Source organism: Citrus sinensis, chromosome 2 (assembly GCF_022201045.2).
Source record: "Citrus sinensis cultivar Valencia sweet orange chromosome 2, DVS_A1.0, whole genome shotgun sequence".
In the NCBI taxonomy this organism is placed as follows: domain Eukaryota; kingdom Viridiplantae; phylum Streptophyta; class Magnoliopsida; order Sapindales; family Rutaceae; genus Citrus; species Citrus sinensis.
Genome location: NC_068557.1, coordinates 26,380,071 through 26,407,478, shown reverse-complemented (window position 1 = coordinate 26,407,478; position 27,408 = coordinate 26,380,071). Strand labels below are relative to the sequence as shown.

Below are 27,408 nucleotides of genomic sequence, written 5' to 3'. Positions count from 1 at the left end.
AATTGTTATTGCATCCATCTTTTGGAGTAATCACAGGCTGGAAAGTTATCTCTGCATCATTACCTTCTGCATTTTTGGACATCAAAGTTGACCTTTTCCTGTGTCACATATCTAGATGTCTGGATTCGACATAAGTTATTAATTTAAATGGTTTTATGAATTTGAAATAATCAGTTAGTCGTCTTTCTTAAAATTTAGGTAGTCCAGGGAATGGACTAATCTTTTTGTGAGTATTGCCCTTGGAAGTTTAACTGAATGGTATTGAGGGACTTATTTTTGAAAAAATAAATTAAAGGAATGACTAATTGATTATTTCATAAAATGCTAACTGGAGTTTTTTTTTTTTTCTTAGGTTAATAATAATAGAAATCAATTTGAAATCAATCCCCATTGAGGCGGTTAAACCTGGGGATTGAAGCGATTTAAGAGTTTATTTGAGATTATTTTTTAGAGGTTTAGAAGTGATTTTGAAATGTTAAAAAATTAATTTGGTGTTTATTTTTTTTTTAAATCATTTTTTATCAAACCACCACATCTTATGACATTCAAGAAGGAGGAAGGAGTAGTTTCATACTTATAATTTGATTAGTTGTATACTTACACTCATTTAACAAATAAACCCACTCTCAAATTTTAAAATTTTAAATTTCACTCGACAGCTCAACTTAAATACCCATTATCTCTTTACTAAATTCAATTTATATAATATTAATGTTTTTATGCATTAAATTCATTTTTAAACCCTTATTAATTGATTTAGATCTTATGAAGACATGGGGATGTAGTTTTCATGAATTTATTTTTTTCTTTCATATAAATTTCATAATGATGTGGCTCACTGTTAATACTTTTAGTATAAAATTCTTGTTGAGTAAAAATTTCATAGAATAGCCCAAAAAAAAAAAAAAACAAAATAACTTCGTGTTAGTAACGATAATAAAGATTAATTCATTAACGATGGAATTTCCCTTGTGAAAACATGGAGCTATTGCTGGGATTTGGGACCAAGCAAACAGTCAAGTTCTTTGATACTCTAATTCGGAGGTTTCATTTTGTTTGGCTTCTCCTATTGCTTTCCTGTTCCGCTTCCAAATGGAAACTACCCAACAACCTTTCTGAAAGTTAGCGCCATGGGCTACACGTGTATTATTTTTTGTTAACTATATATTACTTTTTAAGGGAAAGTATATTGTTTTTTTTTTTGGCAATCTTTCATTTTTCTAAACAAACAGCCACAGGAAATTATTATCATTATTATTGTTATTGTTATCCTTACATGTAGAATTCACCATTACTAATTTGAATAAAATTAGTGTTTTTACTTATTGGAAATTTTTATCTATAAAACAAAACGGTTATGGAGTTTTTATAAATTTTCCTAGTAAAAATTCTTTTTTTTTGCTGTATTTTAGTTTCCATAATTGTAATTTTATTTAGGGATGTTTTAATAATTAAAAAATATTTCCAAAGACAGGTTTAATGCGTAATTTGGTGAATTCAAAAAGTCCTTCTTATATCCATATGTCTATAATAAAAATGTAAAATTATTTTTATTCCATTAGTAAATGAAAGAGATTACTTTATTACTAATTATATTATGAAAATAAAATAAAAATATTTATTTTTTATCAATTATTATATATATACAATAAATATTATTGTATATACACAATAAGTTTATTCAATATTTCAGTTATTTGTATTTTTACAATAGTTTAATATAAAAATTTACTAAATAAAAATGGCTGTTTTTAAAATTTACCGATATTTTAAAAAATAAATTTTAATAAATAGTTAACTGATTTTCTTTAGAGATTTCTTCTACCTTACAACTGATATCAATTATTTTTGAAATCACGACATTACGCCCAAAATTAATTTAATTTGTGGCTGCTGAATCGACACGGCACGAATAATCATATAACGACACCGTTCTGAATTACACATACGACTTTTAAAGTATCTCAGATTCTTTCGCTCTTTAATTAATCAATAAATTTGGAATTGGAGGGAAAGAAAGGGCAGGAAGAGAAAATGCCAGTGGCGAGACCAGATTCTTCTGGTGCACGGATCATTGCTCACGTCGACTTGGACTGCTTCTACGTTCAAGGTTTCTTAATCTCTCTCCTTTTTCCCTAAGTTTTCTTTTTAATTATAAAAATTTTATGTATTTGTTTTATTCTCGTTTAACCTGTACATAATAATTTAGAAATTCCCTCTCTATTTTCTGTCTCATGTTACTTTATAAGCCTGGCGAGGCAGAAAATATCTGATAACCCCTCGTTTCTTTTCTGAATTTAAACAAAATTTGGTGAATTGACTGAAATTTTGCTCTTTGGGTTTGTTTGTTTTTAATTGTAGTGGAGCAGAGGAAGCAACCAAAGTTAAGAGGCTTACCTACTGCTGTGGTACAGTACAATGAGTGGAAAGGTGGGGGCTTGATTGCTGTTGGCTATGAGGCCCGTAATTATGGTGTGAAGCGGTAAGCAAAATGCTTTCGTTTAGTGTCGATTTGATGCAGAGTTTTGAATGACCAGAAGAGTTATTAGCTTTTTCTAATTTTTTATTCTCTGCATTTGGTTCCAAATTTGTGTGGATCTCCTCAATAATCTAACAAGCTATTTTACATCCATTCAAATTCTTATCTTCTTTGATAAGTACTTATGGAGTTTTTTGAAATGTTAATCTGTCCAAAACAGCCTACATTATTTTAGAAATTCCATTATATCTTTTTCGTACCATAACCTTATTTTACTTAATTATAAGTTTTTAACTAAAAGTTGTGAGTGAAACAAATATCATCCTTTTCGTAAAATCGATACTTGATAAGCTATACCACAATGGAGCCTTAGTTACTTTTACTTGAATCTTTTATAACTGATTTTTGTCAGAATGTAAATATGTAATGCATGGTTGTCAGTTCAATGAGAGGTGATGAGGCGAAGGAAGTTTGTCCACAAATTGAGCTAGTCCAAGTCCCGGTAGCCCGTGGTAAAGCTGATTTGAGTTCATACCGTAATGCTGGTTCAGAGGTATCTGTAGTTGAAATGTTTTCTCTATGGATTTCTATTTGTAAATACTATATTTTATGCTGGACTTTTATCAAATTACAGGTGGTCTCCATTCTTGCTAGGAAGGGCCGATGTGAGAGGGCTTCTATTGATGAAGTGTATCTTGACCTTACTGACGCTGCAGAAGCTATGCTAGCAGAAACTCCTCCAGAAAGCTTGGATGAAGTAGATGAGGAAGCTCTTAAATCACATATTTTGGGGCTTGAAAGCAAGGTATAAGTCATTGTTTTTGATTCTGCAGATTCTTATGTGTTCAGTAGTTCTTAAACTTTGATAGTTCAGCCTTTGAATGAATGAAGTGGGTGACATTTAGATACGGGTCCTTAATTGTGGAAAGCCCACTGAGCTCTTAAGATCATTGATCATTTAAAATTTTACAGCCCATTCCTCATTTATCTTACCATAAAACCATTGAGCAATGGCTCTGCTTCCTATTTTTTATGCTATGTGCATATTTGGTGGAAGGGGGTATCCACACTATCTAATATTGGAATATTCAAAATGTTACTCTTGGAAACAGTGCAGAATACCATAAAGTGAGATGTAAGACACCAAGTCTACTATTCTTTTGGGTTTTGCTTCAAGAGTTGACGGCTAAGGGTGACTTATCACACATATATGATAAATGAGTGTTTTCAAGTTCTGGCTGAAAATAATTTATGCTTGAACTTTGATAGGGAAGTCTAGGAAAAAGTTTTATGCTCAGAGAATTTGAAGTCTTTCCTTAAACTACACACGCTGACTTTCCAGAAAAGAAATGAGTGTTGAAGAGAAAAAAAATTGTATTTCTCCTTTTCTTTTTCCAGTGTTACAAAGTAGATGAAGCATGGGGTGAGGGCACTATGTCTCTCTTTTCTGGTTGCCGCTTAACTTTTTCTTATATCCTTCTACTTTGACATGGAAATCTTGTGGTCCTTTGAATTTTTAAGTACTAGCTTCCGTTCACTTTCTTTTCTATTACTGAATTTAAAAGAGAAATTCAGAATTTTTTCTTGTGAGTGAATATCATGCTGTTCTGAGCAAATAAGATTTTTAACATTGGATTAGACATGAGAACACTGAATTTTGTGAACTGCCTGTTTGTTCTTGCTCTGTTTTTTTAACATTCCCTACTATCAGCTTCCTGCAATTGTTACAGTTAATTTGTCATTAAGTTCAGGATGGAAATGACTCCAAAGCAACTGTGAAGGAGTGGCTGTGTAGGTGTGATGCTGATCATCGTGATAAGTTATTAGCTTGTGGTGTCCTTATTGTTACAGAGCTTAGGATGCAAGTTCTAAAGGAGACTGAATTTACTTGTTCTGCTGGAATTGCTCATAATAAGGTTTGAAACAGTCTTTTACTTTTTTGCTTGCGTTATGTCTTCCATACGCCTGTCTTTATAACTGGGATTCTGGGAACTCCTGTAGTAAACCTTATGTATGAATTTGATAGCAGATGCTGGCTAAACTTGCAAGTGGTATGAATAAACCTGCCCAACAAACTACTGTGCCCTTCTCATCCGTGAAAGGGCTACTCGATTCATTGCCAATAAAGAAAATGTAGAATTTTCCTTTCATTTATTTTAAGGTAGAGCGGTTGCTTTTTTTTATGATCTTCTGAGATGAAATATATTTTCATAATGGAAACTTTCGTTTGCAGGAAACAGCTTGGTGGGAAGCTGGGCATATCCTTACAAAATGAATTGGGTGTTACCACAGTTGGAGATCTATTGAAATTTTCAGAGGATAAGCTGCAAGAACGTTATGGTTTCAATACTGGGTAATTGTCAATTACAGAACAAAATTCAGAATTTTCTAATTTCTTAGATAGTAAAAAAAAATGATTTTACATGTGTATTAGATTTTTTTTCTTCTTGAAAGATGCTTTCACTCTTAACTATTATGTATTCCTTTAAACTTAATTTCATGTTATTTTGATTTTTTAGTGAACTTTATATGCCAAATATTTTCTTAAGCTTCATGGTAGGTTAGCCATTATATTTATTTTTTTTCCTCCATAATTCTAGATAATTACAAAGAAAGAATTTTATGCTTATTTATTTAATTGATATGCTACTGTTTTTTATTTGTACTTTTAATATGCATTCAAGTACTTGGTTATGGAATATTGCGAGAGGAATTAATGGTGAAGAAGTTCAAGCACGCCTTCTCCCCAAAAGCCATGGTTCTGGGAAGTCATTTCCTGGTCCTCGGGCTTTAAAGACAGTTGCTTCTGTAAGATTTATTATTTACACAACTCAATTTTTCTTTTTTAAAAAATATATGTTGTACTTAAGTAGAGGCTGCGCATAATTTAGGTTGTATAATCTTGTTATCCCATGTGTAAGTGACACAAAAGAGTGATTTAGCTAAGAATTTATTTGTATACAAAAAATGAATTTGTATTGTATTGAGAAAGATTTTCTCCCTTCAGTGACAAGAAGGTTTGCAGCTTTTGATTTTAATCAACATAATATGTGCATCTATTTCTCTAAATTGTTAAATTTGACCATATATATTATGTTGGTTGATGTACTTTGAATGACTGAGATTATATCTAACATGTTAAAGTTGGAAGTAGCACATGTTAGCTGTATCTAAGTTATATAAAGTGGAATAATGAAATGATTCATAAGTCAGAATGAACTTCTTTGAACAGGGGGTAGTTAATCCTAATTCATATATTTACGTATTTATTTATTTGTAGATCATGTTATACCAGTTCACATCACTTAATGATATTTCTTTGCAATTTATTATTTTTATTTTGCCAATTTAACAATTAGATTAAGTGCATTCTTGGGCATAAGACATGTTAAATATTTTCAGTAATCTACTGTTTGTTACCATTTTATCATTAACCCAAAATTTTCTTAGGTTGTAAATTATTTGTTTTAAAACATATTTGCTGTTAGATTGCTCCATTTCTGATAAACTCAAAAATCTGGAGATATATATTGAGACTATGATCTGAAATCGTTGAGTCTATGAATTCTAAATTATGTATGTATTTGTGCATCATGGAAGTTGAAAACCACTTGAGGTGAATTAGAGTTAGTTTCATATTAATCAATGGGGCTTTGTTACTTTTCCTCAGGTTCAACATTGGCTGAATCAACTCTGTGAAGAACTAAGTGAGCGTCTTTGCTCTGACTTGGAGCAAAACAAACGGATTGCTCACACACTCACTCTTCATGCCAGTGCATTCAAGGTACCAATTTCTACCAGATCTATATTGACTGATGCTATATTGGCAACTTCTTTTTCGTCAATTGGTCTATATTTATTATTTTGACATTTCTGATTAGAGTTCTCCTGCAGTCAAGTGATTCAGATTCTCGTAAAAAGTTTCCTTCAAAGTCGTGTCCTTTAAGGTATGGAACTGCCAAGATTCAAGAAGATACCTTCAACCTGTTTCAAGCTGGATTACGTGAATTTTTGGGTTCATTTGGAGTTAAGACTCAAGGAAGTCATTACAGTGGGTGGAGAATAACAGCTCTTTCTGTTTCAGCTAGTAAAATTGTTCCCGTACTTTCAGTAAGTTCAAATTCACTTGGTCTGTAATATTTGGTGCTTGTATGTTTTTGGACTCCTTGTATTCCTGGGCTTTTGTTGTTCAATACTGATGAACGGGAATCTATTCTCTGCCTGTGATAATGCTAAGGGTTCCCTGTCTCTAGCTTGCTAGGAAAGAACCGTAACAGTTTGGAAATATTCTGCATTCTTTTTCTTTTTGTTGCTATTTTAGTTTGTTGAAAAATAGCATGATCTCTGTATCTACTGCGCTGTTGTCTTCTTGTAAGTGGTTTTTATCTTGAAATATTTATCTTAGAACAAGTTAAAGAAAATCTATTTAATCTGAATTGATGAAATTCTCTGTTTGCATAGATACTCTTTTCCTCAGTTATATACACTTGATTTTTATCTTCGATAATGATTTTAATGCATTAATACTCATTGTACAATAAATGTCATAGGGAACATGTTCAATCATGAAATACTTTAATGGCCCAGATAAATTCGGCTCGACTTCAGAGCAGTTACCAGACAACTTCATCGATGCTGCACCATTGTCCCCCTCAGGTGTTTTAAATTTTACTTTCCTGCATTTCTGGGTCATTTGTGTTCAGCTTTGTTAGGATGCTCTTTTCGTTCAGGGAATGAAAGCTATTCAACACTGAATTCAACGGAGCTGCAAAATGAGTTACCTGGTGAACAAGTTTGGATCGAACATTCTATGGCTGATTTGGGTCAACTAGAAATGAAAGCAAATACATGGAACGGGCTGGTATGATTGCTTTTTCTTTAATTTTTCCAAGAAAACTTTCTTTCATGATAATAAATATGTTGTTACGAGAATGTTAACCCCGTCGACGTTTCACGCAGCCAGTCCAACATGTATAGATGGTAGTTGGACTTGTTAAGACATATATGCAGCTGGGAAGCCAGCTTGAATCTGTTTAAGATCATCAAATCAGAAAGGACTCTTGAGAACAATTTACTTTAAAATGAAAATTTGCTGCATTAACTTTACTGAGAATTTAGGCACTTATGACTTTAGAACACAGCTGATGCTGTGATATTACTGAAGGCATATATTTCTTTGAACAGATTTAGTTCTAAATTATGATGAATACTTTTTTTTTTAATTATTATTATTTTATTTTATTGTTTTTATTTTAAAGAAACAATCAAAATATAACCACTTGCAATTCATTGATCTTATATGTCTGGCTGGTAAATATTTCGTGGGGGAACATGTCTAATTTGGGATTCTGTTTCGAGCAGGATCCATCTTGCTCCATATCAAAGCAGACTTCAGGTAGGTTCACCCAATAAATCTCTTTAATATTGTCCTCAGGTCTTAACATATAATGCTGTTTCTTTTAATTCCCTCTGGTGCCTTTTCATATTTATTTTACACATGGCGATCAAGGTCAATGGTTTCATTCAGGAACTGAAAGTTCTTCAAGCCTGGACCAGAATAAGCCACAGAATAGGGATGACTCTCGGATGAGGTCTGTCCCGATTAAATCCAACCAGCAGGAACATAAGAAAAGTGCATTAAAAGATAAGGTTCATTCATGCCCTTCATTTTATCTTCAGTGATTATTGCCATTTACTGAATCACATTGCAATCACCATTTGTGTTCTCAGACAGTGATATTCTTGTGATGGGGAAACATTCTTTACATGTTTGAATGCTTATATCTGATAAATGAGATTTGGGGATTGATAGTTGGTTTTGTAGCTATATCTGGACAAATACGCTGATCCTGACCTTAATTGACCACAGCACCTTAATTCCAAACATACCGTTAGTTTATATATAATAGTTCAGATTTGAGGGAATTGTTTTGTGTTGTTTGTCTTCTTGTGTCAGGGAGCAAGTTCAATCTTGAATTTCTTCAAGAGCGGCGACCTCTCTTGCTCTTCGGGGAACCATGATACTGAACATGCTGAAACCTTATTGCCCTTGGGTATTTTTTTCATCCTATTTACTTATGTAGAACAGATTGAGGTTTTGCATTTAGACCAAAAAATACGTTCTCCCATTGTAAGGGCTTAATTAGGTTAGACAATAATTTGACAGGTGATTGCTTGTCAGAGTCCAATAAGAAGCAAGTTAATATACCAAAAGAGAGACTAGATAATTCGACAGGTGATTGCTTGTCTGAGTCTAATCAGAATCAAGTTAATATACCAAAAGAGAGACTAGCAGAGGCTGCAACCACAAGCACATCCACTGACAGGTGTGGTTCAGATCAGATTCAACAAAGAAGTGAATCATGGAAACTCAGGATTGAGGAGATTGACCCCTCGGTGATTGATGAATTACCAAAAGAAATCCAAGACGAAATCCAGGCCTGGCTCCGACCTAGTAAGCGACCTCATAGAGTTAAACGAGGTTTCACCATTGCTGATTATTTCTCGCCGTCTAAAAATAGATAAGAGCAGTAGTGGTGGCAATATGATCTATTTGCAGGCGCTGTATTATTTATTTAATTTAAAAAGGAAAATCTTTGGAGTCCACGTTTATTTGTAAATGTCACTGTGTGTATCTCGATATCTCTTGGACTTCTCATGTAATTACGAGAGAAAGTAACAGAGAGCAGAACATTTGAAGGATATAATGTTCGTGGTTGATGTAGTTTCTTGCTGCTAAGATGTTGAGTCTTGGTATTATCCAACCTTCAGAGTTGGATTAGATGTTAACAATCAATATAATAACATGCATTGTCCAACATAACAGCATAATCACCTTCTTTTTTAAATCCAGAAATTTTTCTTGATTTTCATTCCTGCTGAAAAAAAACCTTGTTAGAGATTTGAAAAATGGGCTTGCTTATTTTATTGTTTGAAACTGAAGATGGGCTTGCTAGGTTCTCTTAGACGTATCCATTATCAATCTATCCAAAGAGAACAACTTGTAACACTTCTAAAATCCTTATATCATTCTCCTTAAATTTATTTCTTAAAATATCCTTAGTTAAATTGATAAAATGTAAATTCATATATTAAAATTAATTATTTTCTCAAAATTTTGCCAAAAAATATTTCTTTTTAAATTACATACAAATCCTGAAAATATTAAATTTATCTTATATTTTTTTCTTATTTTTTCATAATTCTAAACTCTTATAATTTTTTCAAACAAAAATAATTAAAATTTAAAATATAAATATAAATTATTAAATGGGATGGGAGTGAAAAGTTTTTCAAAAGAATAATTTATGTAACTATTTAATTGAATTTTCATTCAAAACAAAACATGAATTTATTTGTGTTAGGTTATTTAAGTAATTTCAATTAAAAAGAGTTTTCCAAGGAATTTTGAGGGGTGTCAAAAGGGTTTCTCTTACCAAAAGTAGAATTTTAAACACAAGCTGTTGTTCAAGGTTTTAGATTTTTAAATTTTCCTATTTTTGCAAGAGCACTATTAATTTTGCTTGAAAAGACAATAGAGTAATTTTACAAAATTAAGAAAAAGATGGAGTTAATTAAATTATAAGTGTGATTAAATATAGTCTCACTTTATTTATTTCATCAGCCCGCATTCTACGCACATTTCATATGATTTTATTGTCACATCTTATGCGCTCTCTTACATTTTTTATTTTTTTTGTTTTCATAAGAGAGAGAAGGCTAATATTATAGAAGAGAAAGAGAGAATATATTAAGTAAGAGATAGTAGAATAAACAATAATTTATAGGGATCCACTGCATTTATTTCTTAGATTTTAGAATTAAAAAAGGTCATATTATCTTTGATCTCAACCCTTGATTACCTCTAATCTAATATTTATAACATTGTGTCTAAACTTATATTTAAAAGCATGTCTCCTGAACGTGCATACATACATATATATAATAATGTGTAAATATTTGATGTAAATTTTGTTAAATATATAGATATTAAGCAGCTTGTTTATTTTCCATATTGGGTTAGAATCTCAACTCTAATAAAATGCATGGTTACCGTTAAATAATAAGAGAAACACAAGATGTATGGTTAGCGAGAAACACATAAATTTTTGTTTAAATATCTAAAGAAATGAAGAAAAGAGTTATCATGGGCAGTGACGGATCTAGAAGAATAATTTATCGGGGGCTAAATTAGATAATAGTAAAATATAAAAAACTAAAATTTTGAATATATAAAATATTTGTTAATACATTTATAATTATTCTCTACGGAATTTCATATTTTAAAAATGTTATGCAATAGACTTGTCATCAATATTATTAAATTTATTATTTCTTATATAAACAACCAAACTATCATTTATCTCATCCAATTCCAAAGATGATTCTTCATGAGTTTTATTACTGAAAATGTTCTTTTTACTATTATTATAGAAAATGTAAGAATTAATCATATTTTTGAGAATATAAAATATTTTGGGTGGTGGGCTATCATTATTTTTAATTAAAATATAGGTTTTTATAATTCTTAAAAGTTAAAGTTTAAATTTTATGGAGTTTATAATTTATAGTGACTATTTTAATAAATTTAATGAGAGCTAATTAGAAAACAAAAATATTTTTCTCTTTTATTTTTACAATTTTTTTTTAGCCAGTGGGGGCTCACTGGTCACATGCTGGATCCGCCCCTGATCATGGATGGGGTTTGTTTGTTGGGCAAACCTTAGGTGCAACTGTGACACCGTGCCACAGTTGCATCTAGCCGTTGGATGTCAGTGGACCTCACTAATCCAACTGCATCTAACGGCTAGATGCAACACCGTAGCATGATCCTTGTTTGTTTAAGGAAAAGAGTGAAATAGGATATTTATGGAATAAAAGACGGTGTCAATGGAAACTCCGTAACGTTTTAAATTACTTAACAGGGTGTATTTAGAAAAGTGGTTTTAAGAGGAAAACAGAGGGCGCCAATACTCCAATTTCAAATTATTTTTAAATTAAATTATCTAAAACCAGGCTTTTATTTTATTTTAATAACCCGATCAATAGTCCACATGGATATGGGCCAGCCGGCTCGACATGTCCCCTAGGAGCACTCTGGCGAAACAGCAATTCCTTTGAAAATCTTTCAGATTTCTTGATCCTCAGGCCAGCACAAACGTGCTTCTCCTTCTTCAGGTTTGCTTCTGTTCTCCACTATGTTGAATACTCATTAATGTATATAATATAATATATTGATTTTGTTATCATCTGCCTTGAACTTTTCGTTAATGATCTGTTTGGTTGCTAACAAAACGAAGGGAAAAATGAGAAGACGATTATTTTCTGAGTGTTGGAATTTTCAGCGAGAAGCTTGTCTTAAGAAGTGGGTTTTCTTTAATAGAGCGTATAGTGTGTTCTAATGTTGATATTAGAAATAATGCAATTGAAGTTCCTTTATTCATTGCACTGGGAAAGAAAAAAAGCTTTATTTTGATGTATCACGAATAAACTTTTCCAATACATTGGGAAAGAAAATGTGAAATCCAAGGTAATTTCTTTTGGACCTTCAATTTGTAACTATCGCATGAACTCTTTCCATGGTTTTTCCATTTTTATTTTTGGCCCAATTACAGCTGCTAAGAGTCAATTAAGTCGACTGAACAAATATTTCGGAATGCCAACTTGGAAATTTATATTTTAATTTTGGCTGCAATTCTGCTTCATTTCTTCGTTTTATTTAATTGTTATTTTTTTCTTTTTTCAGGTGGGTAAACACTAGCCAATCACACACTCACTGGGTTTGCCTTGGTGATGTAGCCAAAATCTATTCCTTTTCCTTTCAGATTCTTTTGGCATTTTCATTAGGATTTTCTTGTTTTGGAGGAGATTATGTATTTTCACTCATGTTTAAAATATATTTTCCATAGGATTATTTATTGTCTTATATAACACTCACTGGCTCTTGAACAAGTAAAGAGGGGATTCTTTATTGTCTTATACTCTGCTATGTTGAATTTACTGCTTCATGGAAGCCATTTATATTCTGCATTCATCTTTCTCATTAAGATTTAAAAATGGTTTTCTTACTTTTTTAGTTAAAAAATTTGTATCTTCTTTTGCTACACTACGGGTGACCTTAAAATATTCTCATCTTGGAATGACGCCATAACATTTTTGGCTTTCCAATTGTTTTTGCCATGTTGGAAAGCAATTCCTTGTCAAAAACAAACCTTCTTTTCTGTATTTTTGGTTGATTCTTATTTGTAAGATATAAGATCCTCTTTGGCACCTTTTTTTCCTACTCTTCTGCGTTACCATTATAAGTTTTCTCCACCCCACTGCTGGTGGGTGGGGTTTCTGAGGGCTTTTCCTCTGGAGGTTAAGACTGTCAACTGAGAAACTAAAATACGCTATGCTATAATTTTACTTCTTTTATTGGGTGGTTCAATGTGTTGCATAAGTTGAATTTAAGAGAATGTCAAACAAGTACTATCTGATGCTTGCAGCATTGTAACCCATTGACGAAGTGTTTAAATCATAGCACATGAGTCTAGGATTCAAGGGAAGACATCAGTTTTAAGTCCTGGAGGAGCATTGTTTGACTATAGGGTATCCTATATACACAGTTATGTTATAAGTCTCAATCTCGCCTATGTGACAACCTCTTTTTGCCATATATGGCCTTTTAAGTTTCATTTGGGAGTGTTCACTCTTGCTGTCTCTTCCAAGTTTCTTGTAGGAGGAAACTTTATTCCAAGAAACTTTTGTTTGAAACTAGAAAAATCCAAGTCAAAAACTTTGTTTTGGCTTTATTTTGGTTTTGATTCAGTGCAAAAATAGGTCATGTTCATCTGATTTGAAGATCATGAAAGATGAAAAGGCATGTTCATAAATGAATGGGATTGAGTGATGGAGTCTCCCCAATTAAATTTTCATAGTTCTGGGTAATATTCTTTGTTAGGCTGGTTTTAGTCATGAAAGCCGAGGTTCTTACATTTTCAGTTTTTGAATTTCTTTCCTTCTTTTGTCTTCAGGGTAACATAACATGTCTCGAAGGTATGATAGGCAAACAACAGTCTTCTCTCCAGAAGGCTGCCTTTACCAAGTTGACTATGTGATAGAGGCAATTGGCCATGCAGGATCAGCTATTGGGATATTGTCTAAAGATGGGTTGTTTAGTGGGTGAAAATAATGTCACCTCCAAACTCCTCCAGACATCAACATCAGCTGAGAAGATGTACAAGATTGATGATCATGTAGCATGTGCTGTGGCTGGGATAATGTCCGATGCCAATATCCTCATCAACACTGCAAGGGTCCAAGCCCGGCGTTATGCTTATGCTTACCAAGAACCAATGTTACCAAGAACCAATGCCCGTTGAACAGCTTGTCCAGTCTCTCTGTGACACCAAGCAAGGAGCTTTACACACAATTTGGTGGGCTTCGTCCATTTGGTGTTTTGTTTCTCTTTGTGGGCTGGGACAAAAACTATGTTTTCCAGCTTTATATGAGTGATCCAAGTGGGAACTATAGTGGCTGGAAGGCTGCAGCCAGGACTACAAGGATGATATGACAAGACAAGAGGCAGTTCAGCTTGCACTAAAGGTACTTAGAAAGACAATGGATAGCACAAGTCTAACTTCAGAAAAGCTTGAATTGGCTGAGGTCTTCCTTTTGCCTTCTGGAAAGGTGAAGTACCGAATATGCTCACCAGAGTCACTGACCATGTTGCTAGAGAACTTTGGTGTGGCTCAACCTGCCTCTGAAGTCTCTTAGGAGTTAGGTGTACTTCTTTTAAATAGTTTCAGGACAATTTGAACAACTTCGTTTGTCAGATTGAATGTTTTACTGGTTATCACCTTCAGCAGAACATTTCTTGATACTTGCTTCAATACATTTGCTCCTCTTGTTGAAAGCAGGAGATGAACTTAACTTGAACGATAAGAAGCTATGAAGAACAACGTTTTCGGAATGAAAAGTTGCTTCTCTTTGTAAACTGATTATTTCTTTACTTACATCACGTGTTTTCCCGGTAAGATATAGGTTTGAATGGAATTGATGATACGACAACAAAATTAAGATAGGAATAAAGTAAGATCCGAATTGCATCAAGTTCAGAATTGATTCATCGTTTGGTTGAAATACAGAACTATTATTCAAGGGAGGTTTGTTGGTTTATATCCGATTTTGAGTTGTTAATTTAGCTCTTTAAATTGTAAGTCTATCATTACAAGTTATTCTTTAATTTATGTAAGTTTTTTTTTTAATAATTATGTTTAAACTTTGCTAAATAGGTCCCAACTCTCAAGGGCTGATTTGCTTATGATAATCCACCAAAAAGTTGGTGAGATTAAGGCTTTCCACATGAGCTCGTGGTTGCACGTGCAAATGTATTATTATTATAATAAGAAATAGCATGTGAAATAAGTTTGGTTTGGTTAATGAAACGTGGCCTTTTTCTTTTCCCCCTCTGATTTCGGTATTTGTGATACCGCAGGCAGAGCCGCAAGCGTCCGCAGTTTTGGTTGTTTAATGGGTTTTGATTTATTTTTACACCCTTATACGTTTGTATTTTTATTTTTTTACCCCATTGCATTCAAGTTTCATTCATCTTCGCCCTGATAAAAAATACAAAATCATATCAAACCACACATTTGAAACCTGAGATTGTTCAAAATTCTTCATCTCTGCTCCCTCCACACTGCACTTAGAATTAGATCGCTTTAAGTAGCTGACATAATAGGTTAATAAAATTTTATTTATTCCCTACGTTGATAAAAAATAGGTAAATATGTCATGTTTTGTTTTTATTATTTTTTAAATCCTTTTTATATGTAAATTAATTTGATGTACACCTTCACGCTTTCTGAATATTTATATCAAGTGATGCTGAAAATATAGAATTTGGATTAAATTTCAATGACCAAATTACGTTAAGTTATAAATGAATTTTATTTAATTTGTTGGTATATCTTCTAAATTTATAAGGAAGCTTTATTTTCTTAGAAACCTCTTTTGAATTTTACATCAAATTCTTTCTCTATATGAAGATTCTCAATGAAAAACTAAGTACATGTACGTGTTATGTAAATCACAAGAAATTATTATTATTATTATTAACTTATGCACTCATTACTTAAACTCAAGATCTAAACCCTAAAGAACCGCTCCTTACTATTGGAGTTAGACTTGATTTCAAATTACTAGAAAAATTTATCAATTCTAACAATAAATATTTTAGCTAAAATTTATCTGGTAAAAAAAATTCTTCACTTACGATTCATATCATATAAAGAAAATAATATATTTTAAATTGATTTTAAAGTATATAAAAAAGATTATACATTAATTAGATGGCTGTGCAGAATGTACATATATTGAAGAAGGTGGATGAAGGTGAGGACGGATGAGAAAGTTAAAAATTTAGAAGGGAATCGTCAAAATTAAAGAAATGTAGAGGGATAATATTGCAACAAAGGAAAAACGTGTCTATTTATCTCTCAAAGTCATAGTTATTAGTTACCATATAAAAACAGAAGCGTAGTCCGAGTGTCCCATGAAAATGCAGTGTGGCTGAAGCTTGCTTGTAGATGCACTCCAAAAAGAATAACCAAACACTACACCGGCAGGGATCCTTTCTTCATTTTGAGCTTCTGGGTATGTCCTATTTTCTATGTCTCTTATTGGGTTTTCTTATTTCTGTTTAATTTGTTTTATTTCACCGTCAGCTTGCATTGCCATTTTGTCCCATTTTTTACGTGTTTATTTTGATTACTTTCCAATGTGTTTTCCTTCTTATTGTTGAATAACTGAAAATAAATCTTGTCCCTTTTGCGCAAGAATCTGAGATTTTGATCTGGATTATGGGAGTTGAGATTGATCTATGATGTTGTTGTCTTTGCTGGCGATTGAATTTCTTTAGCTGTTTTTCTTGGTGAATTGGATTATCTACTTTTTTATGCAATGTACATAATTTGCTTATATTGAATCAAATTTTGCTTTTGATGGCTGATTTTCACTTGTTGTAGTGAAATTTTGCCTTGTTCATATCGTATGAGCTATATTGATTTTTATGAGCAGTTTCTTTGTGGTTGTTTGTTTTTTAAAGTTCTAAATTGGTTGTAACAATCTATTCAAACAATTTATTTAAGCATTAATTCGTTTATTGAACTTATTACAAAAGTGGACCAATGAACTAGATTTGGGAAACTATTGGACAAGATGGGAAATGTGCTTCATTCAATCTTATTATAATTGCATCAATAGTTCCAAATTGTGGAACGTGTACTTCCTAAAGAAAAAAACTAATCATTTGACTCTTAAAACTTTTAGTGACTCTCAGATTAGGAGTCATATCTTAAGCAGCAGGTTCGTAAGAATTTTGGTGACCGGAGCAATAGTTTTTTAATTTTCATGTCTGAATGAAGGTCTTAGGATGAGTTTTTTGTGCATGAAAATATAGCTTATAGTAGTGGCATTAGTTTGAGTCTACAAAGAGCAGTTTGAGTTGACGGTTTGACAATTTTGATTGAAGAAAAGTGATTAAAAGGAGATGTGATCAAGATGTGTTATTCTGACTGCAGAATTGTGGGATTTGGGTTCTTTTCTCTTTTGTTTGGAGTTAGTAAAGTTAATGGTTCATTAGTTTCCCGTGCATCAATGGTATTTTTGGGAGAATGTTTTAGTGAGGTTGTTTTCTGGCTGCGCAATTGTAACTGTGTAACAATTTATAACCTTTTTGGTTAACTTAATCTCTCACATGCCTGCTGTCATCCAGCTGCAATTAGATAATCACTATTATCATATTTACCATGATAAGAGCAACTCACAACTCACAAACTGTTTGCTTTGGTTCCTTTATTTTCTTTCTAACAGTAACACCATCATAATTATGCTTCCATATAGGCTAGTTTTACCTCTTGCTTTCCCAAAGTAAATCAATTTTAGATTTGTTACCATTTATTCCTGTATTTTCCATATGAGGAATGAATTCCCCTAATATTTTGCAGTGTTAAGGTTTTTGTGCGCCCAAGCATCGCTTAGCAGGCTCTACGAATTTAGTTGGGCCTTCAAGCATGCCTATGTCTTTCATTTTCTTTTTTTTCTTTTTTTGGCATTTTAGCATAAAACTTTTTGTTGTTTTACTAATTCATTTTTATTAATTATTGTATTTATCAACGTGTATCATTTGGTTTTCAAGGGACACAGCACATATTTAACAGTATGAGGGCACTGTATCAAGAGGGTGATTAATCTGTTATGGACCAATGAATTTCTCAATGCTTTCTTTCATTTCAGTTTAACATTCAACAGACAGTCAATGCTATCTGAATTTCTTTCATTTACTTTTTCTGTTTAATTATAATCCATTTTCTTGACTGCTTCAGTGATCTAGATGGCCAATAGTTGCTGGCTTATGTAGCATGTCATACTAGTTGATGTTAATATGGTGAATGATGTTTCTATGACCTGAGCCACATGTTTGACTACTTGAAACATTGACCCTGTATGGCAAAAGAAGCTGAAGTTCATATTTAGTATTACAACATTACAGTCATCTCTTTTTGTCAGAGATAATCACAGACACCATTGAATTGTGCAGGTACAAATTTTTTGAATTCACCGAAGAAACTGGTTGATCCACTATACTGAAGGGTCCAATTTGTGATAACCAGAGAACTCTACTTATCTTGTTAGGCACATCAACTTTGTTCTATTTTAAGAATCCACTGCAAAGTTGTTGCAATGGCTTTACTGTCAAGATTGCGCTGCATCACTGTGGATGTTACTGGTACTCTTCTAGCTTACAAAGGGGAGCTTGGCGACTATTATTGCATGGCAGCCAAATCTGTTGGACTGCCTTGTCCTGACTACAAACGTGTGCATGAGGGATTTAAGCTGGCATATAAAGAGATGGCCAAAAATTATCCCTGTTTTGGTTTTGCAGCCAAAATGCCCAACATTGTCTGGTGGAAGACTTGTGTCAGAGATTCTTTTGTCAGGGTAAAACATATGCCTAACCCATTGTAAAATTATATTTCTGTGTACTTCTCAATTACCATAGCAATCAGCTTGTCATTGTCTTTGCATGCCACATCACTCTGAAGGCACTCTCTTGGATTTGTTCTGGTGGGTAGGGGCTTCTTAATGATTACCATATGTGCTCTGATTTTAATGGTATTAAGTAAACAATTCTTGAGTAATAATTGCATCCATATATGTTCTATGATCTTGTTTTTGGAATTTTATGATAGTATTTCTTGTTGCACTAACAGGCAGGATATGATTATGATGAGGATACATTTGAGAAGATATTTAGACGCATATATGCATCATTTGGCTCATCTGCACCTTATACAGTCTTCCCAGACTCTCAACCATTCCTGAGATGGGCCCGCGAAAAGGGTCTAATAGTGGGGATCATTAGCAATGCAGAATACCGTTATCAGGATGTAATTCTTCCGGCCTTGGGTGTGAACCAGGTAAACCGTAAACTGATTATAATCTTTCTCCAATTATAGCATCTTATTGAATCTTGCATTCCTATTGTTTTTTGTATAATTACATAACCCAGTTCAGTCTGTGGGCTCTGTTGGACCTGCGAATTGTCCAAAAACTTATTAAATTTCAAACATTGAGGCTTTTTGAGCCCATAAAATTTCTTATCAAATCCATTTCCTTTGTACACCCATTATCAAATTAAAACATTAAAAATTTTACTTTACAAACCTCTCATTATTCCCAAATTAACCTTAATCAATAATTCCTTTTCTTATTTTTATTTTCTTTCTAAATCCACAATATTTGCTTATGCAATAATTAAAGTCCTACTTCTTCTCTCTATTTTTCTTCACTGTAGCAATAGAAGAGGAAAATATTCATAGATTACATTCCCCCAGTGAATCATTCATTACATTTTATTCTGGAACATAGAGTATATTATATTATATTTTATTTTTTACTAAAACCCAAAATTTACATTTTATCAATTTTTTTTTAAATCCGAAGTATTTTTCTTTGTTTAGAACTTGAGAAATCATCATAGTTTATTAATTTTTTGGAAAGTCTCCAAACCTGATCTTCATTATAAAATCTTTAACATTCTTTCATAGTTTTTTTATGCGAGCAATTGAATTAAAGAAATATATTTAAAAGATAAATTGGATGTGCAGTAAAATGATGAAAGCTTACAAATGTCATAATGTGTATATTAGTAATTTGTTAATGGGCATATTTGTAATATAAATTTTTATTAAAGTATGGTTCTAGTGAGTAAAATTATGAGTTCAAAAAGCCCCACTCTTTTCAAATATGCATGTTTTGATATGTCCTTGCATATAAATCTTGTGGATCATTGGATGGTGGTTACTTGTCTGGAAAAGAAAAACAAATACTCAACATTTTCCATTCTGAAACATCAAGAAGTTTTTAACATTCTCATGACAAAAAGGAAGCTATACGAATTGCTTTTGTCTTTACTTTTATATTATATACATGCTTCCTTAGAACACCCTCACGTACTAAACACTTTAGGGGACCGAGTGGGACTTTGGTGTCTTTTCTGGTCTTGAAGGCGTTGAGAAACCTGATCCTAGGATTTATGAGATTGCTCTCGAAAGAGCTGGAAATATTGCTCCTGAGGAAGCTTTGCATATTGGAGATAGCTTTCGCAAGGATTACGTGCCAGCAAAGAGTGTGGGGATGCATGCACTGCTTGTAGATAGGTTTAAAACACCTGATGCTAAGGAATGGAGAAAATCTGGAGCAATTGTGCTTCCCGATTTGGTGGCAGTAAAGGAATTTCTTACTTCAGAGATATCAGCTTGTTAAACACCCCATGAGCCTCAATATTATCTTGGTTCTATGAAGACATCAGGTCATTTTTGCAAGTGGCTTCTTCTTCCCCCTTATTGTTATTGTTTTATTTATTTAACCATCTTCATTTTATGTATGCTAATGAAATTTAATCTTGCTTGGTCAGTTGGCATATGTATTTTGAAGAGAATGAGTTTCTTGTAAATATTTAAAACAAGAACAAATTTAGCTTGGACATGGTTTTAAAAGTTGAATTCGGTAATAAAATTATAAGTTCATTTCTGTTTACCTTTTTACTATGGGGTCATTTATTCGAGATATATGACTCGCGGGGTCATTTATTTGAGGTACGTGAATCACTGTTCTATCAATGACAGAACAAAAAGTAGAATGTACAACTGTTTTATTAATTTCAGACATTATGGGGATTTAATATTTATCAAGAAATTGTGCAATATTTTGGCTGGTACGAATTTTTTTCTTCCCCCTAACAAAAAGTATAATTCTTCTGAAGTAAAGTTTGAAAGGGTGAAAATATAGATTTTTTAAATTAAAAGTGCATTTAATCATTAGAAAAAAAGTATAAAATAAGTAGGAAGAAATATACGATACCGGAGGGATTTAAAAAATATATGACAGAAGTCTGAAGTCACCGAACACCCTCAGGATTAACTTTGAGGGTCTATTTGATTAATTTCAAAACCTGAGGCGTTCCATTCATTAAAATGACAAAACTCTGGTGTATTTTTTTTTATATAATAAACAACAAGGACTCTTTGTAAATTACGTCATCACGCTCACGACGTGCCATTATACGGTGAGCCATTTTTGGACAAGCGAACTTGGACCGACCGAAAATTACAAGAAGAGCGAAAACTGTATTAGATACAAAGACGGAATCATCTATCTGACACCGTAACTGGCACCCCTTGATTTTCATATTTGTTTAATTTGCTTAATTTGATTCAAAGTGTACTTTATTTCATTGCTAGAAAATTAGTATGCTGGAAATTATAGTGAGTTTTTTTGCATTGCCCGTCTCCTGTTTGATATAATTCCTCAACGAAATGATTTTACGTGCATTCTATTGTTGTTAGTTGCTTTATTTTCAGCTCAAAACAGCTTGCGAAAGTTAACCTCAACAACGCATTGCAATGCAGCCTTGTCGAATTTTATAATCACAGTAGAATAATGGGTTACTGCCATCTTTGCTTGTTAAAAAACTTTTCCGAATTTTGTTCAGTGATCCTTTTCGCTGTATTTTAGTATTGTTGCTATAAGGTTCATGGTATGAGTTTTTTTTTTTTTTTTAATTATTTGTCGTGGATTAATTGCAACTATTAATCATGCAGAGTTACTTTATGCAATCACATTGTTTTGTACTTATTGTTACTTGGTTTTGCAGCAGTTTAAGAATGGAGAATGACAAGAAAGCTGAGCTAGCTAGCTTTTTGAAAGTCATTCCCCCTGTTGAATTCTGCTGTGTTTATGGTTCATCTCTCCATCCGAATAACAAAGACAAGGTTTCTGTTTGCTCTTTTTATTTTTCACATTGTATCTTTTCATTTTACTTTTAATTGCATTTTTTTATTAACACATGAATTTTTGGTTATGTAGTCAGCCATGGTAGATTACGTTCTTGGTGTATCAGATCCTCAGCAATGGCATTCAGAGGTGAGATTAACATAGGAGTTTTGGGAAGAAAACTTTTATTGATACATTATTCCAGATATCTAATTAGTTTTTTATACATCCAAGAATCTGAAAATGAATGCAGATCACTATGCTTTGTGGTTGAGACTGCTTGGTGGGGCAAAGCTGGTGCCTTTCTATCTCTCTCTCTTCTAATCTCTTGAGCATATTTCAAAGACATGATGAAAATAATTCATTATTGTTTGCAGCAAGACTGAAATTTGGCTGCTTGTCTTGTGTTAGATTACTCAAGTTGCCGATGAAATAGGTGTAGGAGTACACTTCAACCCATTTGTTACCTGGAATGACAGGGTATTGATTTCTCAACAACTTTAGTTCAATTATTTAAACAAATGCCATTAAACACATACGCATATACTTGCACTTGGATGACTTCTGTTCAGCTTATTTTTTAAATGGGCATGAAGTCAATCTCTGAATATTCTCTTACATTTCTCTCTTTTTAATAAGTTTTTCCTGTGTTTTTTACGTTAAAACAATTGTGCGAAGGTGTTGAAGTATGGCGTTGTTCGTATGGATGACTTGATTTCGGACATACTGAACTGGAAGAGATTCTATTTGAGTGGTCGGCTACAGAAACCGGTGTGTGTCCTTGATTTTTCCATTTCCTTTCATTTTTTAATTTTATGTACATATTACCATTCATTTCACTTTTGCAGTAGGGCTGGTGAATGGAATTTCCCTGAATAAATAGCTAGACTTACTTATGTCAAGTAGTCATAATAAACGTGGGATAAGAAAAGGAGGTTAACATATGCTGAAGTGACTAATAGGATGTGTGGTACATCTATCAGCTTGATACTTGTTTTGATGTGTTAAATTATCAATGACAGGAGATTTATGTTTATCTGGTCCACAAACTTTCATTCTACTATCTGTCTCGTACTTTATCTGCTTTTTGTTTGGTGTTATTTCTGACCTGAGATCCATGAATGAGGCTGTTGTCTCATAATATATCAGAGGTTCTTTTTTCTTTTAATTTTTTTTAAATGGTCATATATCAGAGACCATAGTTATATACAAATTTCATGGTGTTGGCATGTTTCTCATGCAGGTACAAATACTTGCGGATAATTTGGATATTGGAAATGCGAATTCTGTTAATTTGAGATCTGCATTATCTGCTGCTCTTCTCCTCTTGCCATCCAAGTTCACTCAGGTCTGCTTCCATGTTATTTCTCCTTCATTTTAGAGTTGCTGGGCAGTATGATTCATTCCATGCTTGTGCAGGAAGATTTGTTTGCCAAAGTATGTAGTCTCTCATATATGGGTGACTTGCGTATGCTTTTTGCAGAAGACAAAAATAAGGTAACATTTCAGATAAAATTATATGGTGTTTGATAGCATCTATGGAAATGGGACATGGCTGGCTTTTTTCGTGTTTGTGGAATATTGTTCGCTTAGAGCTTATAGTTTTCCTGGATCCAACTTTCCCCAGGTAAAGAAGATTGTGCAGGGGCAGTTTGATTTATTCAAGTCAATGTATAACCCACTTATTCAAGAGTATGAGGCCAAAGAGTTCTTAAGATTTTCGTCATATGGAAATCATCAAGCAAATGTATCTCAGGTTTGTATAAATCTGAAGTTTCTCATTTCAATGGTGCTTCTCAAAATTTGCCTTTTCAAAATCTCTGAAAATTCTAAAATGTTACTTTCTATTAAACCAGGATTGTGGTGTGTCTGTCACTTTCTCCCTTGTTTCTTCTCTTCCACCAACAATTAAAAGCGAAATGGGAATGAAGCTTGGAGAGAATAAAACAGTGAATGAATCTGGTATGAACTTCAGCTTGTAGGAAAAACATTTTATTGGAAAATTCTAAGCAAACCTCTAATGTCATTGTTTTATGCTGATAACTGTATATCTTGTCATGTAGATTAGACGATATGTGTATATCTGACATTTTGCAGGTCGAGTTGTAAGTGAAGTTATAGTTCGCTCAAGAGACAAGGCTGCCAAATGCTTGCAGAATGTACTGAGGAGAAAAGTTATGATTTCAAGTGCGAGGCAGGCAGTCTCTGGTCTACTTGCTGCTGGTGGCGTCAATGCTGCAAGATATCTTGGTAAGAAGATGGAGAAGGCTTGGAAATCCTGGAGATGATACTTTTGCCCATTTGTTTCTAGTTACACATGAGATTTTACCAGTAGACTATTAAGTCTATAATCTTTGGGTATGATAGAGGGTGGTGAACATTTGATCTTGTAATGACCTTGAAGAACAGCAGGTGCTGCAAGCTGTATTTGCTTGCTCGGTTAATTTTGGGGACGCAGGGCGAGTTCATGATTGCTGCTGTTTGAATGGCTACGTCTATTTTAGTAATTAATTCAGCATTGAGAATGGAGATTCATCAATCGAATATACGTGCTTTTGAAATTTATATCACTTTCAAAAGTATAACTTACCAAACGCCTACCTTATTCTCCGAGGAGTTTTTTTTTTTTTAATGGAATTATCCGAGGAGTTAATATGAGAAAAGTCTAAATAAATTTAGCAGAGTACTGTACTACGGTCCCACTTTTTTGCATAATTCTAAAATAGGTTTGTCCATTTGAATCATGCACAGGTCCCCAACTCTCGATGATATAATATTGACGGAACTACGACTAACATAACACGGTGAACCGAGGATGCTAAGAGAATCACCAAAAAACTCTTTAAATAAGATTTTATTACTTATTTGAAGAGCCACATCAATATTTAAGGTTTTAAAAGACACTTTAATTAAAATTCTTCAAATAAGAGATGGTTTTCTCCCTTCAAATTTGGAGAGTTGATTTCTCTGTCTTTAATTTATATTTTATTATTTTTTTATTGGAGAAAGAGAGAGAATTGCTTTAATTGCTATTGACTTTTCCTTTAAAAAATAATTATTTGATTAAAATAATATTAACTTATTTCTATTTGAAGAGTTTTTTTTAGAATAACATATTTTTTCACTATTTTATTTGCCACATTGGTAAGCAAATAGATATTTAAAAAGTAAAATTAATAGAGACTTTTGGAAATGCTCTAAGTTAACTAAAAAAACTTCCAACATAAGGGTAGCTACATCATTTCACATGCATGCAAAACTAGGTTTTGCCCTTGTTTCGGTTCATCGTAGAACATTTTATTTGTTTTTTATATGAAGTTTGAATTTTAATTATTTTTTGACATTTAGAGTTTTTAATTTCTTTGTTTTTTAAAATGTCTGATTATAAGATGTTTAGGTCTAAATAAAAAAAGTTAGATATTCTGACTTTTATTTGAATGGGAAAAACATACGAATGAAATTTTAATATTTTTTCATTAATATTCCTATTAAATACATTTATTTTTTATTATATGAATTATTCTTTTATTCTTTTATTATTTATCAATTTTCTTTTATCTTTATCAATTCAACTATCATATATGTGTGTGTGTACACACACCAGAAATTTAAATATAATAAGACTTAAGATGATTGTATTTTATAATAGGTCTATCTCTTTATATTGATAATTACAATTTTTCTAATAGATTTTAAATATTATTTAATACATTAATTTTAATTCAAATGATTAAACAATTCTTGGTTAGCTTGCATAAATAACAAGCAAGAATATCATATAATAAACCAAAAAGAAGATTATAAATATCATCTATTAATGTCAGAAAATACATATGTTAGATATATTTTTTATTTTTCATACTTTGTTAAGGTAGAGATTATCAGATTTTATATATATGTGAATTCCTTGGATATTTTCTGTCTAATATTTATATATAAAAAAACATACTGATGGTTTAAATGATTTTTTTCCATATCTTCTGAGTGTACAAGTAAATATTTCTTCCTAATATATTTCGATGGTTTACTTTTCTTCAAGGTGGCAATTGGACAGCTTGGTTCGTAACTGAGCATATGGAAAAGTCCGGTGACTAGGGTGAACTGAACATGGGAAGGCTTGATGAATACTTTCTTGTAGCACACGTCAAAATACTGTCTTCTGAAGACCAGCTTTGTTCTGTAATGATGACAGACGTTTTAAGAAGCTGTTGCTTGCTTGTAGGGTTGATACTTGGCTCTTGTAGGCTAAAAGTTTAGTTGAAAATAAAAATTTGCAACAATTAGTAGATATATCAATTTTACAAACCTGAGAATGAGAGAAAATAAGCAAGAGTGAGAATCATAACAATGAACAATCGCAAAGTATTCAAATTATAAGATGGCTTTCTGTCAATCCATCGGAATAGCGATTGAAGTAGGGGTAGTTTTGAAATATTGTAGTGTCCTTATAATTAATGAATTCTTTAATCTTTTATCAGTTAATAGGGTTTTTAGTTTTCTCAAGAGTTCGACTTTATCGTAACCACAGAGGGGGTGCTAGAAGTTCAACTCTTGAAATTTAGAGCAATGCTAAAGAGAGAGAAAGACGATAGAAAATGAGAGAATTTTACTCTTTCTCTCTACTCAGTCCACTTTTTTTCTCTTCTTTTTTAATATATTTTCTCTCGTCTTTCTCTTTCTTTAGTATTTTTTTTGAAATTTATATACAACTAAGGAAAATACTTGATGAAAAGAAGCACGAGAAAAAGGTAAAAAAAATAAAACAAAAAAAAATAAAAAAAATGATAAAATTCTCTCGTCTTTCTCTCGTACTTTTCTACACCTACTCTACAACTAATTACATTCACTATTTACAAAAAGTCATCTATAGAGTTGGGCTCTCGTGCGGTCTAACTCGCTTCCTGCCGTGTGAGCGAAACGGGTGGATTTTGTGCTATGAGATTTGGATAAATTTTAATTTCTTTTTGACTTTTTTTATTTGGTCAACTAAAGTGGCTTTTTAAAATTAAATCAAACATAACTGTTCTGACTTATCTGATTGTGTCAGTGCAAACAGCAGCACTCTATAGACAAAACTTGATTTTTTTTTTTTTTGGTCTTCTTCGGAGGGCTTTGGCTAATGTCAACAAGTCATGCTTCAACTCTGTAGTAATGTTGAAAGAATCCTGAGATGATATGGAAAAACTGTGCCCAGCTGGTTGGAATTTGGAAAAAGTAGAAGTCTTGTACCGCTGCTGCCAGTCTCCTGTTCAATTTATTTCCATCATCTTATTTTGGCATTGATATCTCGATATTCTAATTCGTCATGTCACTCACAACACGGCCAACTGCCTAGTGCCTATCTTTGAGTTCTTGTCAATGCCCATTTGCCCACAATACATAACAAACACCTTTGGAATCAATGCTTTCGCTTTCGAGGAGGCATGTTGAGGGACCACAATGCTAATTTGACTGGCTTCTCTTTTGAAAAATTGTAAGTGGGTGTGAAGAGTCCAAATTATAGACTTAGGTGACTTTTAGTGTTGAAAAGTACTAAGATATTATACCAATGACGATACCAGAAACACGTGTTCTCATCTAAATATTAATCAGATGATGAGTTGCATTAC

General features: G+C 32.6%; 3 protein-coding genes and 1 pseudogene across 11 annotated transcripts; all 4 read left to right on the top strand.

The window, feature by feature from the left end:
• Nucleotides 1–1,944: 1,944 nt before the first annotated feature.
• LOC102631204 (DNA polymerase eta) lies at nucleotides 1,945–9,203 on the top strand. Of its 4 annotated transcripts, none has more exons than XM_006468506.4 (16): nucleotides 1,945–2,110; nucleotides 2,362–2,482; nucleotides 2,921–3,032; nucleotides 3,114–3,284; nucleotides 4,231–4,395; nucleotides 4,509–4,612; nucleotides 4,713–4,832; nucleotides 5,164–5,287; nucleotides 6,150–6,263; nucleotides 6,374–6,589; nucleotides 7,030–7,135; nucleotides 7,210–7,340; nucleotides 7,841–7,874; nucleotides 7,989–8,128; nucleotides 8,436–8,532; nucleotides 8,646–9,203. In XM_006468506.4, exons 1-16 carry the CDS (start codon nucleotides 2,035–2,037, stop codon nucleotides 9,002–9,004), a joined length of 2,190 nt encoding a protein of 729 aa, XP_006468569.2. In that variant the 5' UTR covers nucleotides 1,945–2,034; the 3' UTR covers nucleotides 9,005–9,203. The 4 variants fall into 4 exon arrangements, with proteins under 4 accessions (XP_006468569.2, XP_024951004.2, XP_024951003.2 ...); XM_025095236.2 differs by having other exon boundaries at nucleotides 4,506–4,612; XM_025095235.2 differs by having other exon boundaries at nucleotides 2,921–3,284; nucleotides 8,007–8,128.
• A 2,300-nt stretch (nucleotides 9,204–11,503) lies between these two features.
• On the top strand, nucleotides 11,504–14,456 carry LOC127900231 (proteasome subunit alpha type-4-like; annotated as a pseudogene).
• Nucleotides 14,457–15,896: 1,440 nt separating this feature from the next.
• On the top strand, nucleotides 15,897–20,563 carry LOC102607305 (uncharacterized). Its single transcript, XM_006468507.4, has 4 exons — nucleotides 15,897–16,117; nucleotides 18,063–18,463; nucleotides 18,736–18,942; nucleotides 19,994–20,563. Exons 2-4 carry the CDS (start codon nucleotides 18,206–18,208, stop codon nucleotides 20,288–20,290), a joined length of 762 nt encoding a protein of 253 aa, XP_006468570.1. The 5' UTR covers nucleotides 15,897–16,117; nucleotides 18,063–18,205; the 3' UTR covers nucleotides 20,291–20,563.
• A 145-nt stretch (nucleotides 20,564–20,708) lies between these two features.
• Nucleotides 20,709–26,202, top strand: LOC102607687 (uncharacterized). 6 transcript variants are annotated; one of them, XM_052434663.1, is made up of 11 exons: nucleotides 20,709–21,190; nucleotides 21,681–21,798; nucleotides 21,893–21,949; nucleotides 22,034–22,096; nucleotides 22,211–22,279; nucleotides 22,478–22,570; nucleotides 23,043–23,147; nucleotides 23,219–23,296; nucleotides 23,427–23,555; nucleotides 23,656–23,761; nucleotides 25,839–26,202. In XM_052434663.1, exons 2-11 carry the CDS (start codon nucleotides 21,691–21,693, stop codon nucleotides 25,892–25,894), a joined length of 864 nt encoding a protein of 287 aa, XP_052290623.1. In that variant the 5' UTR covers nucleotides 20,709–21,190; nucleotides 21,681–21,690; the 3' UTR covers nucleotides 25,895–26,202. The 6 variants fall into 6 exon arrangements, with proteins under 6 accessions (XP_052290623.1, XP_015382634.2, XP_006468571.2 ...); XM_015527148.3 differs by lacking the exon at nucleotides 25,839–26,202 and adding an exon at nucleotides 23,897–24,369 and having other exon boundaries at nucleotides 21,684–21,798; XM_006468508.4 differs by lacking the exon at nucleotides 25,839–26,202 and adding an exon at nucleotides 23,897–24,369.
• Nucleotides 26,203–27,408: the final 1,206 nt, after the last annotated feature.